At 44.8% G+C, this 14094-nt stretch overlaps 1 protein-coding gene across 1 annotated transcript in view; it reads right to left on the bottom strand.

The window, feature by feature from the left end:
- MTUS2 (microtubule associated scaffold protein 2) overlaps positions 1-14094 on the bottom strand; it is a 470923-nt gene that overhangs the window by 91948 nt on the left and 364881 nt on the right. Inside the window, exon 7 of the mRNA XM_074959063.1 lies at positions 7895-8106. Within this exon, the coding sequence (XP_074815164.1) occupies positions 7895-8106 (212 nt within the window). The remainder of the gene's footprint in view (positions 1-7894; positions 8107-14094) is intronic.

Genomic DNA, 14094 nt, shown 5'->3' with positions numbered 1-14094 from the left:
CTATTCTTGCATTTCCTAACTTATGAGTGCTTGACTTTGCAACTGTAGTGTTCTTTGAATATAGTTTTTTTTAATGTAATTACCAATGTATATGAAGAAAGAAAAGTAAGTCTACATGTGGGTGGGCTGGCTGGAGCAAAGTGGGGGTTGCTGGGTGGGTACTGCAGGGATATAAGAACACTGGGGCAAGGTAGAGAGGAGATGGAGGTGAGCTCTCTGCTGGGAGGGTATAAAGTTGCAGAAGATGATGACAATGCAGTCACTGGAGGGGCAGGGTGGACTCACCAGGCCCTGTAAATTTTGGCTGTGGCCCTGGATACGGCCTTCATGGCACGTGGTTCATTCTTCAGGAGATCAGCTGACCTGAAAAAGGTTCATCCCCCATAAACCAAATCTGACAAACTCTGGTGAAAGGGGCTCACAGAGAGGTGAACACAGGTACATAGTCTCACCCTTTGAGCTGCACAACTGCCTGTCCTGGGTCTATCTATATCTCTTCACTGGGGACATGTAGCCCATGGAATCTGTCAGAGGGGGCATGGAAGTGGAAATAGGGTGGTGACTCATGTCCACCATCATCCAAGAATGTGGCGAGCATGTCCTCTTCCCCGTCACTGCAGTTATGATGCTGGGGAACCTCACTGCCACAGTACAGAGAACTCTCCCTAATTGCCAAGAGAACTAAATGGTGTTTTCCTCCTTCCAATAGCAGAGAAACAGGAGTCATCTTCAGCCTAATGGGCCCCGCTCCTTCTCCCTAGTTTAGCTCTAAAATATGGCTGTCAGCAAGAGAGGTCCTGCTACACTGAGCAGCAGGGCAGGGGAAAGAAAAACATGTACCAGAAATGGAAATTAAGAAAGAAATGGAGGCAGAAAACTATTCCTCTGTTCTGCCCTCTCAGTCTCCACAGAAGAACTATTCCAGCAGGACCTACTATGTTCTCTGTGGCAGCAGAGGTAGAAAAGCCCCTCCTCTCACCAGAGTCACCCACCAGGAGGAAATAGGAAGAAGGAAGGACTTATCACTAGCTACAGGTGTGAGGAGGGCCCAGCAGCAATGGCATTTAAAGAGAGCATGAAGTAGGCAGCATCAAGCTGATTTCCCTATCTCAAATGGTAAGTATGCCGAGGCCCTGAACAGAACTACACTTAATGACAAGTACTCGGGTCTGTTTGGTCTCTTTCAGACTGAGACATACCTAGAAAAGTGGCAGATGAAGAGTTAATTGCTTAATGAAAGGCTGCTTTCTTGCTCTGTGCCAGAAGGAGATGCCTCTGAACATGCTAATTAGGCAAGTTTGGAGGCCTAGGGATTTGCAAGTGGAACAGGTAAAAAAATGTATCTGGTGTTAATTGAAGACTAATTATCTTCATCAAGCAATGGGCGGCCAGATGTTCAGGGCTGGGGAGAGGAAAAAGAGAGGAGAACCAGGGAATACAGGTGTGAGAGAGTTGGGTTAGGAATTTCATTCTCTCCCTGACTTGTTTTTCCTAAGAGCACAAGCTCTACGTTGTCCACATTTGTGTACACTGAGCTTGGACAAAAAGTCTCTAAGGTGCCACAAGTACTCCTTTTCTTTTTGCGGATACAGACTAACACGGCTGCTACTCTGAAACCTGAGCTTGGACAGCCACCTTTACAAATCTGGCTCGGAAAGTAGGAAATATTGTGTACGCTTCCCAAGCCTCCCCCTGCCCCTCAACTCCAGAGTTCCTATTCATCACAGCGGTTACCTAGCAATGTGCAATACTCACTATTTGTTACTTACACACTGCCACCGACGTGCAGCATTTTACAAAATGCATAGGTTAGATATGGCCCACGGCACTAACGTCTAAATTGGATGGAAATAATACAAACAGCAATGGGTGAGAGATCAGCAGGGATGGAAAGGAAGAGGGCGTGAAGAAGAGACTCCAATGTGGAGATGCAGAATGGTTGTGAATGGAAAACAGGAGGCAGATATAAAGGGCAGGATGGAAAGAAGCATTTTTCACATTTGATACACAAGAAATCCCTCTTCTTCTGGAATACTAACCCTGGGAAGCTCTGGAGACTTTACTGCAGTAAAAGCGATGGACATACTGTGCTTAGATTTCTATGCCTGACCCATAGATGTCTTGTGCCTCTCCATTCTGGGGTGTGTGTGTATGGCATAATCTAAAGGGGAGGACATGTGACTGCCCCACGTCTCCTCTGCCCAACAACCTTCCCCCGACCCTGTGCCTAGTCCGGAGCTATGGTGCTCTGCCGCCCCACTTTATCTATGTGCGGGAGGGCTCTGTCCTTCCCCTGCTGCACCTCTGGCATGTTCAGCCGCTCTCCCTGGCAGCCAGGCCCGGGTGGAGAGCGTGATGAGGCTGCTTCTCACACGGCTGAAGCTGGATGCTTCGGGTCGCTGCTCAGTGCAGTGCAAGCTGTCTGAGACAGCCTGGCTGGGGAGGAGGTGGGGGGCTGTCCCCACACCCAGGCCTGGCTGCTGGGGACAGGGGCAGAGCGATCTGGAAATGTGCCGGGAAGGGGAGAGTGGGAGAGGGGACCCTGGCTCACTCAGCCCCTGTCCCTGGCAGTTGGGCTGAGTCGGAGGGAGACCTGCCGCCACTTCCCTGGCCAGGCTCTCTTGGAGTGGCCGGTGTGAGAAGTGTCTGTCCTGCCCCTGCCGCTTCCCACCTGGGCCCAGCTGCCAGGAACAGGGGCTGAGCATGCTGGGGGGCGGGCCCAGCAGAAGAAGGACAGAGCCCCTCTCCCTCTCCACCGTGCAGGCCAAGCAGAAATCTCTGGGAAGGTGAGGAGGAGTCACTTGACCCCGCATGCCTCTTCCCCACCACGTGTTGCTTATGGCCTGACCTCATCTTCTGTAACGTTTTGTTTCATAGTACAGCTCGTGATGTCCTCTCATGCTCCATGACACCTTCTGGAGTCTCATACCCAGCAGAAACAATGTAGCTAACTTGCAAAATGCTAGTTTCCTGGTTCTGGAGCTGTTCAGCTGCCAGCATTTGCCAATGAACAAGCGAGGATCCTGGAGGCAATTGCAGCCAGGGGAGTTCCTGGCAATGTGGCACTGTTGGAGCCATGCTGCCAAGGAGGGTGGCCGTGACTGCTGCTGTGGCATGGAGCCTCTATGCAGAAAGCCCTGGTCTCCTGCTGAAGCCCCTGAGATTTGTGCAGCTCCGGAGGAATCCATGGAGTCTGGCCCTATGGCCTGTTCTGCAAGACAGCAAACTCCATCTGAACAATAAGGAAAAATCTCAGGTACAACCTCCCTGGGACTTGCTCCCCTTTAGCCCCCTCCCATGGGTTTTCTCTACATTGTTTGCGGGGAATGTAGTGTTCCAAGATTTGTATGCTCCCCCTGGGAGAACACATTACATTGGTGCAATAGGGTTCATTCAAAGGACAAAACCACTACTCTTCAGACATATACAGAGAACAGTGTTTGAACGGAAAGGATAGGGGCACTTTCCTTGGCTTTGTTATATTTCTCTGGACACAGTGAAAGTTTCCTGTCTATGACTACTTATCTGATTCAAAGATCTGTAAATGAAGTATTTTATATATACTCAAACAATGGCCACCCTTATTAATATACCAATTTTGTCTTTGATATGGTTACATTAGTATTTGCAGTATCCCTGTATTTCCCTGTCAGCACAACAAGGAACACCTAGGATACTGCAAATGCACACATATCCCTCCTTAGGTATAAAGATTTCTCTGTAAAGCTCCATTAATATTTATGACAATGTATAAATAATAATAATAATAATTAGAGCTGGCTAGAAAATCTTTGATGGACCCACTTCCCATCAGAGAATGCAGTTCTGCTGAAATTGAAATGCTTCATGAAATCATGTTGATTTTGCTGAAATTTTATTTTAGGGGAAAAGTTCCAAAACACTTAGTTTTTTCTTTTCAAAATGACCCTTTGTTTAGAAAGGTTTTATTTTGTATTATAGTGTATATTATGACAGAATGTTCAATTTTTAAAAGTCATAATTGAAATGAAATGGAACTTTTTTTGGAACTTTCTTTCAGTCAATTTCAAAATGTTCATGTTTCGTTCCTAATTGGAATAAAAGAAATGTGAGATCTTCAGTGAAATGAAAGTTCCAATAACAACATCCCTACACATTATATAAAGACAGGTTTCAGAGTAACAGCCGTGTTAGTCTGTATTCGCAAAAAGAAAAGGAGGACTTGTGGCACCTTAGAGACTAACCAATTTATTTGAGCATGAGCTTTCGAGCAATTTCTTGCAACAATTTTATTTGAGAAAGGTTGGGAAGCTCTGTACCTACTTACACAGGCTCCTCATTTACCCAAAGAATCAAGAGCTTGTTAACAAGGTATCTCCACTGTTTTTCAAACTTACATCTAAGCTGGAACTGGCAGAAGAGGAGGTGATGCCATTATCACAGAGCTGCCCAATGCACTGGGGTGGTGTGGCCATGCTAGTGTTCAGCAGAAAAAGCTCTATCTATAAATACGACAGAAATATTTAGATATAGTTTGTCTATTTTTTATTTAAATAAGGGATTCCTTTCCAAAACATGCATCCGATGAAGTGAGCTATAGCTCACGAAAGCTTATGCTCAAATAAATTGGTTAGTCTCTAAGGTGCCACAAGTACTCCTGTTCTTTTTGCGGATACAGACTAACACGGCTGCTACTCTGAAACCTTTCCAAAACATGTCACTTGGGGCTACTCTCCTGTAGATGGCACTATTGCCACTTCTAAAAGGCAATCTGCAACACAAGAAAATCCTTTGGCTTTAACACAGGGCTTGAAATTGGGCCAGAAATTTCTTTGATTATCAGGCTAAACTAGCTGGTGGAGGTCAGTAGTGACCAAAGTCACAGAAGGCTGTTTATATTGTATTGTGTGAAATGACTGGATATTCTTAGTTCAATTCCTCGTGGACAGTTTCCTCACTTCACGTAATATACCATCACAATTGGTATCCTCAGCACATAAGCTGAGGATAGAATTAAGCATTATGAATGTGAAACATTAAGCAAGAACTATCCTGTTTCAGATAAGTCTGAAATTCCCACTGAAGTCAATAGGAGTTATGCATACATATCTGAGGGCAAAATTTGACCCTAGCTAATTAATCTGCTAATTAATTATTAATTAAAATATAGCTGTCCACAGGCATACCAATCATTACCCTTCATAACTGGCTAATGGCACGTGTAAGAACCACTGCTTTCATTTTCCTTTGCTTTCTGACTCTGAGTCAGCACCACATTTGTTATCTATCCTTCTAGATAACAAGGTGGCAGTCTGTTTTAGTTGCAATTTGATGGGTATCTAGTAAGCATTACTTTGTGTTTCAAATTCCTTGGTACTTATTGGTTTTACAACAGTTTTTAATCTTTTTTTTTTTTTAAAGGATTTGTTCAGTGGAGGAAGAGAAAGGAACATTCGTTCTGAGATATCATTGAACAGTCAAATTTCTCTCAGAATGGCTGTCAAGACATATTAGTATAGATTAAATGGAAAAAGCTCATGAAACTTTAAGGTTGCAAGGTTAGTCACTTAAAAGGTAGGACATACTAAAGTTAAGGTTGCACATGTAACCTTAACTCTATCCCTGTTGGTGTACACACTGCAATACAGCCTTTATCTAAAGGAGAAATAGAATACTGCCATGTAACTAAATTAACTGTATAGTTTTTGTCTGAAGAAGATCTTTACCTTAGTAAGGGCCAAATCTGCACAAATGTTAGTGTGAAAGCATGCAAGAAAACTTGCCTCTCCCTTTGCATGGCTGCACAAATGCTTAATCACAATAGCCATCACCGTAAGCAGGGACTGCTCATCCCTTCATTGAGCAAATTACTCAAAGATAGGGAGGAAGTGACCATGGCCCTGTCCTCTCTACTGTCCTGTAGGATAGGACTAGTGCTTTGGGGAACTTGTAGGGTGCCTCCTCACACATGATCTATTCTGGTGCTTCCCACCCGTGAAGGGGTGCAGTTCTATACCATCCCCAATGCAGGGCTGTGTGAAAACTGCAGCATCTAGCCCAACAGCAGCAATTGTGCAGTTAGTACCATTGAACTGAATGGGACTACTCAAGGGTGACTACTACTCAGCTTGAGTAACAGGTGCACAGTCAAGCCCTCCAGAATGTTTGTTCATGAAAGAGGTGAGACTGGAACTCAGGAACTGGCTCCCAGGCCCGTGTATATTCCTCAACCTCAAGGGAGCATTTTGGCTGGGAATAGAGCAACAGGAGGGAGGGGGGAGAGGATCTTTTATAAGATCCTGGCTTTCCCCCAAAATCTGGACATTTATCTGAACCAGATGGGAGCAACTCTGAGGTACAGCAGAAAAGATAGCATTTTACTTGTATGCAGCACATTATTCCTTACATGCACATTTAGATTCCCACTAATGTCAATGGGTGTTGGATCAGGACCTCTGCGAGCTTAGCAAGACATTACCATGCATGCAGAGCATGGAATTTTCAAGCACTCATTGCTTGTACAAATTAAAACTAAATTCTTCAGGAACAAAGCCATGTCTCTCTCCTTAATTAGGACTATTCCCCTGCCAAATTGCCTTTTAACTCAACCCTCAACCGTTTTGCCTGTGCAGGGACTTCTGTACTCTTTTGTATTTCCCTCTGCTTTTAATCAAGAACACTCCACAGTCAGCTCAGAAAAGAGCTTCAAAAATGCCCAGAAGTCTCAAGGCTGGGAAAAAAAATAAAGGAAAAAGAAACCCTCAGAAAAATATTTTAAATATTTAGTGTTTCACAAAATCCTCCCGTCACCCAATTTTTTCCCCCTCGTTCAGACTCCCCAGCCAGCCAGCTAGATCAGCTCCTACTTGGGAACAAAGCAGAGCTTCTGATGCCCCCTCTAAGGCAGCTCTCTCCTGCCCCATCAAAACCACAAACCAAACATAAAAAAAAAGCATGTAAAGCGTTTCAGAATTGTTTTAGAAGGTTTAAAGCTGGGCTCTTTTTTTCTCCACTCCGTGCCCAAAGTATAGTATTCACTGTTCCAAACTTAGAGACAGACTGACAGTTCTGGGATGTTACAGAAATCCCGAGCCAGATCCACTGAGACCTCTGTCTGCTTTGCACTGCCCCAGCAACGCAAAGCAGTCACAAACCCAGCTTCACCTGGAGGGGTACAAAGCAAACAGAACAGACTGGTGAATCTGGCCCCACATCCCACAGCAAGCGGCTTTTGAGGAAAGTGATAGTTAAAACCCTTCAAGAATACCGTGGTTTCCCTTTAAACCTTCCCAATGTTGTCCGGGATTTGGTAAACAGATATGCTTTTCTAATTATTCTGTTCCTGCTATAAGGGATACTGCAAATACTGAGGTATCGTTATTTCATGTATCTAAGGGAATTGACAGGTTTATAAGAGTGATCACTGTAATTTGGATGACAAGTCAGCATTACCCAGCCTGTGGTGAATGGGAAGTGTACAGGTATAGTAGGAAAGTCTCTTTTCCTCCCTCTGCCACACTTTGAGAGATTAAGTCTATGACCAGTTTGCACCTTTGTTGCAGCTTTCACAATTTTAGTGAAGTTGTCCATTCCAGCGCTAATGTACAGATGTCTGGCACCTTTTGTTTCTGCATGTCTTACATCCTTAAATCTATTCTAAAACCCCTCCACCTTCATTACAAAGGCATCAGTTACAGCACTCTCCTCTAGCTCAATGCGCCGATCTTCGATTCCCAGCTACATAGTATCTAATTATAATACCCTTCTCATAGCAACCGTTACAATGAAATTATACACTTGGCTCCCAAGAACAGAGTTAAAATTGGGCTGGAGTAATGAGTAGCTCGCGCAGATGACTAGCATTATGACACAGCATTAAACAACCTCACGAATGCTTCTAATGGGGTGCACTTACCTTCCGAAAGAAATGCTGTGTTGTTACAGCGAAGACCTCGAAGCCACGACTGGCCCTTTTAAGTTCCTCCTGAATACAGCTGAATTGCCTGGACTGCTTGTCACACTTTTCCTTCAGCTGCTGCATGAACTGCCGTTCAGCCTCTCGAGTCTGCAGATCTGCCTTGGTGGAAAATCCATTCCTTGGAACAGCTGCCCTTTGTTTAGGGTGTCCTACAAGATGAAATAAAAAAAACAAGACCATAACCAGTTACTGTATATGCATGGACACAGCCTCTCATGTTTTGACGGCTCCTGGAACTCGACTAAAAAAATAGCCTGCTGCATTCACACAAGCTTTCTAGTGAATTTACTTGTAAAAAGTGCTGGTACATCAAAGCACAAGTTACTCCTTTGGGCTTGATCCTTCAAGGAGCTAAGGGTGCATCTACACTGCAATTAGACACGCACAGCTAGCCCATGCCAGCTGACGCAGGCTTGTGGGGCTCGGGCTAAGGGGCCTTTTTAACAGCGGTGTAGACGCTTGGGCTGGAGTCCAAGCACTGGACCCTCCCCCTTTGCAGGATCCTAGAGCCCAGCTTCCAGCCGAAAAGCCTGAACGTCTACACCGCAGTTAAACAGCCCCTTAGCTCGAGCCCCGCAAGCCCACGTCAGCTGGCACAGGCCAGCCACAGGGTTTTAATCGCAGTGTAGACATACCCTAAGTGTGTCCTGCGTGGTGGCGAGCACCTTGAGCTCCCACTGATGCAATGATAGTTTAGAGCATTCAACACCTCACAGGAGGTGTCAGTGCAGTGCAGGACTGGGCCCAATGGTCCTCCTCTCATTAACAAACCTGTGCCCCTTGTCAGTATTCTGTACACCCTCCAGTTACATAAAAGCCAAGATGGGCACAGAATCAAAGGAAAGGCATGTTTTGTCAGACAAATGTCATATCCTTCTAGAAAAGCTAAACAAGAATTAGGGTGACTGTCAGCTATATTTGCTCACTTGTTGTGAAACTGTTTTGTGAGTATGGATTTAAGGTAGTCTTCTTCTCTGAATACACTACTCTCTATGCCATCTGGCACACAGGTAATCAAACTCACAGGTCAGTGGCTTTCCGAAGTCTGATTCAGAATCCATGTAGCTAGAGATTGGAAAAGGGGGAGGAGGAACAGGAAGAGAGTCTGCCTTTAAAAGAATGAATTCATGGAAACAGGGATCCAGTGGACTAAGCACAGGAATGGAGACAGAGGACACAAACCTCAGGTGTGCCAGAGAATTGATTGGTGCACCTGGGAGGGCTCTAAAGGTAACTTTACTTCACCTTTCTGCCCCTCCTCTGAACAGGGTGATGGCCAATTCAGCTTTTGGTGCAATTTAGAGCAGCTTTGGGGTTGCTCTAAATTGAACGAGCATTTAGTGATACCCACATCCACGAAGGGCTGCAACACTGCCTGTATTTTGCCAGAGGATTGTGCTCTTGTTAACCCTGCTATGCCAGTACAGCCAAGAGAGAGCAAGCTGGATTCTATTCATTTTTGTGCCTCATCAACAGATATGTGAGCACATTCCAATTACAGGACCAATCACTTATAGTTGTGCAACCCAACTGAGGACAATGGAGTTGCACACGTATCACTGAGGACGCAGTATAAAGAAAATAAGATTGCAAAGCCATCACTGATAGCCTGTTCAGCTGTCGAACCTTTACATCTGGTGATGATGGGTGAGGAAGAAATAAACCAGTCTGACTAGCAGTGCTGGGGATGAGTTCGCAGGGTTGGCAGTTTGAAAAGCTGTTCTGGAGTCACTGAGACACAAGCCATACAGAACCCCCAATATGCTATTTTTACAGTTAGTTTTTAGAGCAGAACTTAAAATTTCAGTGCTTTCTTCCATCTCTAGAAGTTATAATTAATTCTCCATTGACTGACTGACTCACCAGAACCCAAAGGAATTACTTTGCAGGTCTATATAAAAAACATTAGCTTGGAAATATAGTGCTCAAACTTTACCATCACTTCCCTCTTTTTTGGGGGTGGGGTGGGGGGTTCTATTATCCCTGTGCAGCATTAGCAGCCTTCCTGATACTGTCGCTGAGGGAAGTGCTAAGGGAGTCAGCCACAGTGACAGCAACTCTGGACAAAACTCAAAACCAGCAAGCTGCAGGTGGTGGTTAAAGCACCACTGGCTCGTCATGGGTTCAGGTCTGCTCTGAGACTTTTGAAAACATTGATGCATTTTTCTGAACTACGGATAGTCTGCGCTCCGGAGATTTTACACCAGAGAACGTTTCTACCACCATTCCACAAATCAGGTTTGAGTTGTCACTCCCTGAAAACAAAACCCCGCTGGCGTTCACTGGTTTGTAATATACATAGGTATTTTCAGTACTATCATTTTTTAGATCCCATCTACAGCTATAACAGAATCCAGGCAGGAACCCAGTTACAAAACAGTTACAATTTGCAATGTACAATGGATGGGACTTCTCTACATTCCAATAAACATGTTAAAACCCCAGACGGACCATGGCTTTAGTGAAATTCCTGGACAAAAGTAAGTCCTGTCTACACTACATCTTTTTATTGGGTTGTAAATGGGCTGTGAGACTTGTTAATAGTTATAGAGCAGATAGGGCCTTATTGTGAGTATGTTGACCTGATATTCCCTAGCCTCCGCATGGCTGGTCTGTCTGAACTGTCAGTCATACTGGAGTCACTTTATATGGTCCCTCCGTAAGATATGGTCATGTTCCAAATCCTGCTCTGATACTTAACTAGCATATAGCATTTCCCTAGGTTTTATTACTCAGTCGCACTGAAGAAACAAGGAAAGGTGATGTTCCGGAGGTGTTGGCTTCATCGCTTTGGAAATTTGCTCTGGCTTCATATTTTTATTAAGGAGCTTCCACATCAAACGCTTTGTGTTCTACTGGGCAACACCTTGCATGGATTACGACACTGTCTCCCTCTTCATCTCTGATCTCTTTATATTTTTTAGCTCCCTCCTGCACACCATGCTGGAACATTTTAGCTCCTACAGGCTCATCTACTTTAAATCTCTCCTTGGGTCTCATTGGTTGAACTTTCCTCCCAGACCTTAGTCCCAGAGGCTCTAGTCAGCAATGGGGAGAGAAGAAAAGGGTCAGACACCTTGTTAATAGGTGCTCCAGTAGAAGATAGACTTGGCCTAGGTACCATACCCAAAATGAGTGTGTGGGGGGGTGTTAAGAGGAAGGCAGAGGTGAAGATAGACTTCCGTGTGTGCGTGCATGTGCATACCATGAGTGTGGATGGAAGGGAAATGTGAAGAAGGGCGTGTGTATTCGTGAAAGGGAAAGCTAAAAAGGGAATATACGTTTGTGAGGGAAGGCTGAAAAGGGGAGGAGGTTACATGGCCCTGCCAAATGTAAAAATAAAAATGGGACATTCATCTCCAACTACCCTTCACCACTAAGTGTGACAGAAAAGCTTCCTTAATTCTGTAGCTATTACATTGAAAAGACAAATCTAACCCAGTCACAAAGGAATAAATAGCTCTCTCATACAGCAATGCAGAACTCTGAACTGATGTTACAAATGAGTGAGCTTACATTTCACACAACTGCCAAGAAGAACAAACAGAATTTTAACACAAAAGCTGCATGAACTTTAATCCTCAGGGAATTCACTGATCTCATTTCTGGCAATATGGCAACAGGTGGGGGTTAGAAAATAGCTGTAATTTTTGCAGGACAGCCAGTCTACACACCAGTGACATTACATAGTTTAATGGGCCAGCACTGACATTTTGGGACCCACAAGTATTTGCAAGTATGATTCAGATATTGTAGATACTTAAGTACCCTATTTGAGTGTGCAGTCAGGTTCTTAGATCTGCAAATGACTTAAATGACAGCTACAAAAAATCCAGCATTCATGATTAATTGTGTCTACAACATATGGCTGCAAAGGAAGCCAGATTTAGCAACATTTCATAACTGAATACTTTATGATTAGGGCCCTATGAAATTCACTGTCTATTTTGGTCAATTTCACAGCCACAGGATTTTAAAATAGTCAATTTCACAGTTTCAAATGTTTACATCTGAAATTTCACGGTGTTGTAACCATGGGGTCCAACCCAAAATGGGGCTGTAGGGGGGTCGCAGGATTGCCACCCTTACTTCTGCACTGTTGCTGGCAGGGGTGCTGCCTTCAGAGCTGGGCAGCTGGAGAGCAGCGGCTGCCGGCTGAGCACCCAGTTCTAAAGCCAGTGCCACTGCCAGCAGCAGTGCAGAAGAGATGGTCTCAGGTATGGGGAGGTTGTAACTTTTGCCGGAGGGGAGGGGGGCGGGGCAGGATCAGCCTTACAAGTGGGCAACCACCCAGGCTCCATGGTCAGGGGGGCACCATGGTCCAACCAGCCCAAGGCCCCTTTAACTCCCGAGCACTGGGCCTGGAGCTGGGGCAGGGCTGGGGGCACCCCAGCAGGGGCTCCTACTGTGCTCTAGACTCTAGCTGCTAGTCCTGTGGGGCTGGGGAGGGAAGAGGACTTCCTCTTCCCCTGCAGGGGCCGCTCCCGGGGCCAGTCAGACTCACCTCTGGGAACCTCCTCCTGGCGGCAGGAAGCTCTGTGGCTGCGCTGCCTTCAGAGCTGGGCTCCCAGCCAGTAGCTGCAGAGCTTCCTCCAGCCAGGAAAGTTCCTGGAGGTGGGTCTGACCCCCCTGGGAGCATCCCTGGCAGGGGAAGAGGAAGTCCCGTCCCTCCCCAGCCCGGCCGGAGCTAGCAGCTGGAGCCCAGCGCATGGTGGGAGACCCCCTCCCCTACAGTAGCCAGATTTCATGGGGGAGATCAGATTTCATGGTCTGTGAGGCATTTTTCATGACCATGAATTTGGTAGGGCCCTAATTATGATGCAGCACTTAAATACTGTAGTGATGGGTGCTACAGAAAACTCTGACAGTTAAATAGATGATCACTTTTCAGACAGGCTCAACTATGACACTCATCACTTTGTACCCATTTCCCTCACCGCTGTTTGTCTTCTCTATTTAGACTGACTTCAGTTAAGGGAATAGTGTCTTCCTGTATGATTGTACAGCACCTAACACAATGGAGCTCCTTTCTGACTGGGCCTGTAGGTGCTACCACAATACAAAATATTTAATAATAACTGTGTTTGTCTGTCTTTTTGATAAAAAAGTCTTTCACTGCTTAGACACCATGGAGATGGTGATGCAACAAAAGTCATAAACGCAAAGAGAAAAAACCAATCACCTTGAAATCAGTCAAGATTAAATTAACACAAACTATTAAATTGTTTAATTCCATTCTAAATTTCCCCTGCCTTCTAACATTTGAAGTGTGCATCTCTAAGTTGTCCTTGTCAATGGCATAAATTGTCCTTGTAAATTAAACTGTGATATTTTCCTCAGGGATAAATCTGAACTTCTCAGTTCCTCTGGGTTTGAAAAGCAGCTCACTAAGCTTCTTCTGCCCATTGATGTTTGTGTTCTGTTGCTCTGCACAGGATGGGAAATACACTGACAATGCTGGCCCTGATCCTGCTTCCTCTTGTCAATTAGAATATGGGGTGCTGTGGAAAAGCAGGACCACACCCATTGTACTCGGAAATCCAGGAATCATTGATAGCTTCAAAATTCTTAGCACTTTTTTCAAATTAACTGTTTGAAATAAAATATTGTAATAAATACCTAGTGATATTTAATACAATCCATGAAGATTTAGATGTGGTACACGAGCTAATACATTTTTGTCTCCAGTTTCCAGTATTTAGATAAAGAAAGTGAAGAAGTAATTTTGAGGAGGCTGATAATAAGCAGATTGGACAGTGTTAGCTACCACAGTGATAGGCACCTTAGAAATAACTAAAATAGAGACAAGGACTCTAATCTGTCAATCACATTCATGTGGGTGGACCCTTGTGTCTGTGCAAAGTCCCCCACAGATCGAATTGTAGGATCAGGGTTATAGTGATAGATCAGATGGAGGTTCAGGAATGTTGAATTCTTAAAAAAACACTCTCACGAGAGCTTTGGGGAAATCCAGATCCGGATATTGATCCAAACTCTGAAGGTCAGACCCATTGATAAAACACACCAGATAATCCCTCCTTCTGTGGCAGCCAAAAAACAACAGTGAGGGACGGGGGTGTATTTGAATAGTACAATAATAGAAGGAAAATAAACTTGTTATACTAGGAATAGCAATT

Source organism: Natator depressus, chromosome 1, assembly GCF_965152275.1.
Source record: "Natator depressus isolate rNatDep1 chromosome 1, rNatDep2.hap1, whole genome shotgun sequence".
NCBI classification, from domain to species: Eukaryota; Metazoa; Chordata; order Testudines; family Cheloniidae; genus Natator; species Natator depressus.
The sequence above is the reverse complement of the archived record's forward strand: the minus strand, read 5'-3'. Positions and strand labels throughout refer to the sequence as shown.